Source organism: Cariama cristata, unplaced genomic scaffold, assembly GCF_000690535.1.
Source record: "Cariama cristata isolate BGI_N322 unplaced genomic scaffold, ASM69053v1 scaffold34111, whole genome shotgun sequence".
Classification (NCBI taxonomy): domain Eukaryota; kingdom Metazoa; phylum Chordata; class Aves; order Cariamiformes; family Cariamidae; genus Cariama; species Cariama cristata.
The window spans coordinates 11,323-18,110 of NW_009599234.1; the positions used below are offsets into that span (position 1 = coordinate 11,323).

General features: G+C 51.1%; 1 protein-coding gene across 1 annotated transcript; it reads left to right on the top strand.

The window, feature by feature from the left end:
• Nucleotides 1-323: 323 nt before the first annotated feature.
• TPST2 (tyrosylprotein sulfotransferase 2) lies at nucleotides 324-6,492 on the top strand. The gene is made up of 5 exons (XM_009709614.1): nucleotides 324-1,236; nucleotides 2,854-3,052; nucleotides 4,306-4,356; nucleotides 5,417-5,465; nucleotides 6,228-6,492. Exons 1-4 carry the CDS (start codon nucleotides 344-346, stop codon nucleotides 5,444-5,446), a joined length of 1,173 nt encoding a protein of 390 aa, XP_009707916.1. The 5' UTR covers nucleotides 324-343; the 3' UTR covers nucleotides 5,447-5,465; nucleotides 6,228-6,492.
• The last annotated feature ends 296 nt before the right edge of the window (nucleotides 6,493-6,788 follow it).

The window sequence follows — 6,788 nt, forward strand, 5'->3', positions numbered from 1 at the left end:
TTTTTTTTTTTTTTTTTAAGGACTCACTGGGTATGTGTGGCCCCTCCCCTCCGAAACATTTCTGGATCTTTGCTCCAGCTGCAAACCTGTGTTTCTGGGTACACAAACAGTCCAGAAATAATCTCTTTGAGTGTGCTCTGAGACAGACTTTAATTACCTCCTGGGTAGAAAGCGCCTAGCCTGGAAGTTGCTGATAAATGAAAGAGATGATGAAAGCCTGGGATGGTGTCAGCATCCCAAAGGAGCCAGGCTGGACGCTGAGGTGCCGTAGGGGCTGGGCTGGGTTGTGGATCCTGCTCCTCTGACTGTGCTGTGTTTCTCTTGCAGATGCCGGTCGGGTTGAATGCTTGCTAGCCGAAAGCTGAAGCGTGGGTCACCAGCCTGTGCGGAGGAGAACAGGATGCGGGTTACCATGAGGAGGGTGTTGCTGGTGGTGGGCTCGGTGGTCGCCCTGATGGTGACTCTGCACCTCGGCCAGCAGGTCCTGGAGTGCCAGCAGGTCCTGAGCGAGAGGAGGCACAGGCTGATGAGACCTGAGAACGAGGAGCTGGTCATGATGGACTCCAACCACGTCGAGTACCGTTACAGTAAGGAGATGCCCCTGATATTCATTGGTGGGGTCCCACGGAGTGGCACGACGCTGATGAGGGCCATGCTCGATGCCCACCCTGAGGTGCGCTGCGGAGAGGAGACCCGCATCATCCCCCGCGTGCTGGCAATGCGGCAGGCCTGGTCCAAATCGGGGCGAGAGAAGATGCGCCTGGATGAAGCAGGGGTGACAGACCAAGTTTTGGACGCTGCTATGCAGGCCTTTATACTGGAAGTGATTGCCAAGCACGGCGAGCCAGCCAGGTATTTGTGTAACAAGGACCCCTTCACACTGAAGTCCTCTGTCTACCTGTCCAGGCTGTTCCCCAATTCCAAATTCCTCCTGATGGTTCGAGACGGCCGGGCTTCGGTCCACTCCATGATCACGCGGAAGGTAACGATCGCGGGCTTTGACCTGAACAGCTACCGTGATTGCCTGACCAAGTGGAACAAAGCCATCGAGGTGATGTACTCCCAGTGCTTGGAGATTGGGCAGTCCCGGTGCCTGCCCGTCTACTACGAGCAGCTGGTGCTGCACCCCGAGCAGTCCATGCACACCATCATGAAGTTCCTGGACATCTCCTGGAGTGACACAGTGCTGCACCACGAGGAGCTGATAGGGAAGCCCGGCGGGGTGTCACTTTCCAAGTGAGTGTCTCGGCTCGTGCCACAGCTTTTCAAAGAGCATTTTTGTTACGTGAGGCAAGTCAAGGCTAAAATTGGGGGCAAAGATGCGTTGCTTGTGTTTATGCATGCTTTTGAGGGGCAGAAGTGGCAGCACGCCGAGTTTTACTACAATAGGTTTTGTATTTCTGAGTAAAAGATGGCTTTGATACTAGCAATCTGTTGTACCCAACTGAGAAGCTTGTCAGGCGAGGATTTTAGGAGCAGGTGACTCTTTTATTAATCTCTTTTGACAGTGCAGAAATTATTTTGGTCTCTAATTTGAACAGAACTGCTTGCTCTGAAACGTGCGCGCTTTAATGCCTCTTTTCTCCACCTGTCCTCAGATACCTCCTTACCACGATTAGTTTTGCTTCTAATGAATGGCTTTCAGCGATGAGCAGCAATTCTTGCCAGGTTTGGTGCTGATATTGCAAGATAAAAGAAATACCTGCTCCGTGGAGACACACCCCAGCACTCCTTCCTTGCTGGCTGGCCATCTCAGTGTGCCAGAGAGTGCTTGCCTTCTCCCACTTTCTTCTCTTCTTTTAATGCTCTTTCTTTTCTAAATGGAGGCTTAAGTCTAGCTTAGCAAAATTTAATCAGTGGTGTCAGGGAATTGTACAAGCAGTCTTTGTGTAAGTTGCTTGTGCCTGAGGGGTGAGGGAAGCTGTGGACACACAGTTGCTCCATTCCTCTGCAACGGCCATGGGTGTGCTGCCAGGCTCCGCTTCCCTCCATCCTGAGACGCTACTGTTGGGCATTACCTGTGCCTTAGCAGTCAGTAACTGGGATGCTCTCACGAGGCTCGGGATCGCAGCCTCTGTGCACGCTCAACCCTCTTAGGACGCCACATTGCCTATGCTGCGCAGCATCTGGTTTCCTTTGGCTACAGTCAAGCAGGTGGCTGCTTGTCCTGCGCCAGCATCCCACTGAGCACAGGATGCAGAGCGAGGGGCTGTACCTGTGAGGGGCTCGCTCCTTGGGGGGCTTGGAGAGCGGGGAGCGCGGCTGGCAGGAGCACGTCCCAGTGCCTTTACCCCAGGCAGACCAGGAAGGCAGCTGTGGTGTAGGCTAGAGAGATGCAGGCACCTTTGATGGCTGAGGCGATGATTTCTCCAGGGCTTTCAGCGCTATTTGCTCAGAGTAAATTTTGCCGAGGTTGCTTAAACGGAGAATTTGGGATTTTCAGTGGGGTTGCGTGGTGTATTTGTGCTACAGAGCACACATCTTTCATTATTTTCCTGTAATAAGCTGAGGTGTCCTGGTAGCACCCTGACCCCAGTGCAGGATGGATCCCCCCATACAGGGGGACCCAACCTCTGGAGCTGTGCAAACTCCTGCCAGGATCTGCTCCCCCAGAGCAGGGCTGTGAGCAGGAAGCGGCTCCCCCAGGGCTGCCACGCTGTGCCTCGTGCCGGCTCTGCCCCAGGCAGACCCGGCAGGCGATGAGCATTTGCATTGCATGTGTGTCTTGGGCATTGGAAGCGAAATGTTGAGGTGGCAGTGAACCTAGCTGAAGGCTGAGCCCAGCACGTATGTGAAATCCAACTTTAGTGTCTTGGTTTGTTTGTTTTTTTTTTCTTTATTATTTTTCCCCAGGATAGAAAGATCAACAGACCAGGTTATCAAGCCGGTGAACATGGAGGCATTATCTAAATGGATTGGGCACATCCCCGATGATGTGCTGCAGGACATGGCCCACATCGCACCGATGCTCGCCAGGCTCGGCTACGACCCCTACGCCAACCCACCCAACTACGGCCACCCCGACCCCTTAGTTGTCAACAACACGCACAGAGTGAGTGCTGCTGGCATCTGCCTGCGGTCCTGCCGCGGGGAGGGAGTGCTGACTTGGGGCTGTGGGTCTCTGCACCCGGAGAGTCCTCTAGAGCGGAAGAGGCTGCTGAACGGAATCGGAAAAGAGCAGGAGAGAAACAAATGCTCTCTTCCTCTTGGGAGACTGGGAAGGACAGATATGCACTTACACTGAGATGATTTCAAAACAGATGTGTGCAGTAGATGAAGCCTGGTGTGGCTCAAACTGATGATGTTCCCCTGTGATTTTGTGGTGGTGTTTGTTTCTTCTGTTGTGGCAGATACTAAACTGTCCCTCCCTGATCCAGCCCCGCTCTCGAACCCATGCGTGGGAGTTACTGGTGTGTGCTGGTGTTATCTAGGTGCACAGCTGCAGACACTGGTCTGGCCCTAGGAGGACGCGCAGACTGTGCTGTGTCCGTGTTGTAGCTCACCAGCCACTCCCACGGTCCCATGAGGAATGCAAGTGGAGGCGTGGCTCATTTGGGCAAAAGCAGCAGGTTGTTTTGGTTTTTTTGAATATTGACTCATATCTCTGGAGCAGACCTGGAAGGAAGAAGCTGCAAAGCCACAGACAGCAATTACTAAGTAGAGGGAGCTTCTCATGCTTTGGGGTGGACCGATTCCTCCCTGACCTCAGGCTGGACTTTGCAGCCCCGTCAGCTTTGCATGTGCTCCCCATGACGGTGCCCTTGGACGAGATGTCCTTTGGTGAGGGAACAGGGGAATGCCTGTGAGTGGGACTCGTCCCCACGGTACTGGGTGCAGATTGTGGGCAGGCCGGCAAGCAGCCGCACTGACTTGGAAGGTTGGAAGAGCTTCCCTGGAGCTAGTCCGTGCTCCAAGTGCTCTGGTTTCTTACAGCTCCTCCTTGCTGTCTCTGCTTGCTGAGAGCTGTTCTAGGACACAGGTGATTTGGGTGAACATCTGCCCTGGGCAGGGTTAGGGAGTTTTTGGGTCTCTGAAATGGATGTTTCATAACTTCTTGGAATGAATTTGGAGAACTGGCACAATGGTAAAGATCAAAATACTGTCCCCTCCCAGGCTAAGGGGGGAACCAGAGAATTGCTTGTGTCGGTTCCCAATATAGCACCACCATGTAGAATAAATGCCGATCAGGGTATTTCAGCTGGTTCAGGTATACTGGGACATAAGTCACAGTTAATGAGGGGGACTTGCCAATGGCCGTAGAGACACTAACCCAGAAGGATCACTCCAGTTGTCTCTTTTCCATAGGTTTTAAAGGGGGATTATAAAACACCAGCCAATTTGAAAGGTCATCTGCAGGTAAGAGTCTGATGTCCCTTTGAGGGCTTTGCCCTGTTTGGTTAATCCTGGGTGCCTCGTCCCTTGCTCCCTCTTATGGGCATTTGCAGGCTGGGCAGCCAGCTGCGGGAAATGTCCCTGCTCTCGTGCCTTGGTCCATGGGGACGATGTGCCTGTCCTTCCTGCTGTGCACCGCTCCCACCGTCCACACTGTCGTTGTTGATGTCCCGTGTAGTCTGTGCTCCTCAGACCTCACTCATTCATCTCTGCCACCTCCTTCGTGGTCTGCTCGTGTCTGTGGTTTCATGCTGTGGGGTTCAGTGTTCATTCATCAGAAACTTGTGCTCTTCATTTTACTTTAAAACACTTTCTACCTTGCTCTCTGTTCCAAATCTCTTAAAGTTTTTGTTGCCGTGGGTTATGCTTGCCTTAGGGAAGGGCGGCTAGTCTGATTTACAGGTTACAGATAGGTATTCTAGCTCTTGTATTTAGGCAATTGTATTCACATGTCAAAAATACACTATGGAGCTCCCTCCCTAAAGAGCAGTGCTTGAAAACAATTAATAACCATCTTTTGTAAGGCAGAGCACTTAGAAACTTTAAAAAAAAAAAAAAGACTTCCTGACTTTCCAGAAAGAACTGCCTGCACAGTACAGAGATACAGGGGATGGGTGTTGATGTTTCAATCAAAGGTGCCAGGTTTTGCCTGCTCAATATGTGGACTCCTAAAGAAAGCAGGGGGATTGAGCTGCATCGCCGGTGTTGGGGGAGAAGATGCAGAGCCCAGTCCCAGACTGAGAAAGCACGGCTGCTGGTGAAGCGAGTGTGTAGTGGCTTTCACTGCAAGAGGTGTCACTGGCAATTCCCAGATGGCCGCCCAGGGTGGTTCATGTTGGGTGAACGGTAGCGAAGCGAGAGACTGCAGTCTCATGGCAGTGTCTTCTGGCTGCTGGTTCTCTGCCCTTGTGCTGCTTTCTGTGTCCTAAACGTTTCCTTTTCTTGCTGCTGGGGAGACAGCAAGAATGTTTTGAGTTGCAGATGGTGGCTTAAAACTGACCCTTCTGTTTCTGGGTTATTCTAGGTGACTCAGAACACATCATCTTCTCACTAAGAAAATTAATGATTTCCAGGTAAGACCTTGTACTTCATTTTGGGACTCGAGCAAATCTGCCTGCATTGCTCTAGGGTTAGCATTTTGCTTGTGTAATTTCTTGTGCCTGTGGATTAGCCAGGCTGCTCCAGGCACGCTTGTTATGCGAGTGATCTCCTTCACAGTTGCTTTAGGTTTTCAGAACAATACTGTTATGTGAGATGATTTGTCGGAAATTCTTTTTCTGAGCTCTGGATACAGGCTTACTTCAGCAGAATCGAAATCAGCCACTTGAGAGAGTTATTACTGACTGTTCCCGCGGGGAGCATTGAAATAGGATGTGGAAATGTGTAGATGAGCTGAGCTGCTCCCCAGCTGTCTTCTTAGGATGTGCCATGGACCCGTGGAAGGGAAGACAAAGCAGTCACATCTGCTGTCAGTTTGGAAAAACAAAGCTGCTACCCTAGGTTTCTGCTCCACATACAACTGTTGATATGTTGGATGTTTTTCCGTCTCTCTTTTCAGCTAGCCTCTATGCTAAAACATAAAATGTCATTTTTCTTACTAAAAATGACCCCTTAAGAACTAGTTTCTATGTAAAAGCTGTATATTGTGCTGAAAAAAAAAATAATCGGAAGCATTGAGCAAGAATAGAAGTTGTGTGCCCATCATCCTGGAGCTGGGAGTTGGTTTCTTTCTTACCATTTTTTGTGTCGCAGCTGCTTTAAAACCATCAGTTGGGCACCTGCTGTGCTGGCGTGACCGGATCCTGCGCCTGAGTCTGTGCGTTTCTCTCTTCCAGAACGCTGCAAATGGCCTTTTGTTGTCCAACAAAGCAGAGTTTGCAATGGCACCAGTGGAAATCGGTTATCCAAGCATATTGCTTGCTAATACTATTGCCAAAATGACTGCTATACGAGGAATGTATTTGCATTTATTTGCAAAGGCCAAACATTTTACACGTCCGATACCCGTCGTCTGCCTTTTCCGAACGCTCCGTGGTGAAAGCATCTGTGGAAATTCACACTCGACGGGGACGTCAGCGCGCATCGGGGAAGAGATTCTGTATGCTGTGGCCGGAGGACTCGTTAAATTGTGTTTAAATGTCTCGTAACGCTGTTCTCTAACTCACGGGTCAGAAATAGGTGTCCTGACCTTGTAGAGCCTTTGCCGTGCGAGTGACACCCCCCTCCCTCCCCAGCCCTTCACTGTGATTTACAGAGGCTATTGCAGAGTTAATATATGAACCCACCCCCCCGCCTCCTTCCTTTGTTGCACACCATTAAAGTATTGTTTTAATAGCGCAGGCTCTGCCCTCCCTCTGTGCTCCCGGGGGGCCCGGCCTCAGCCCCCTCCTTCCCCT

What these genes read in the sequence shown, in the direction of transcription:
- TPST2 (XM_009709614.1), top strand. Translation starts at nt 344, where the DNA reads ATGCTTGCTAGCCGAAAGCTGAAGCGTGGGTCACCAGCCTGTGCGGAG. An exon ending in GGCGGGGTGTCACTTTCCAA is followed by an intron (nt 1,237 to 2,853) that starts GTGAGTGTCTCG and finishes ATTTTTCCCCAG; the next exon opens with GATAGAAAGATCAACAGACC. An exon ending in ATTTGAAAGGTCATCTGCAG is followed by an intron (nt 4,357 to 5,416) that starts GTAAGAGTCTGA and finishes GGGTTATTCTAG; the next exon opens with GTGACTCAGAACACATCATC.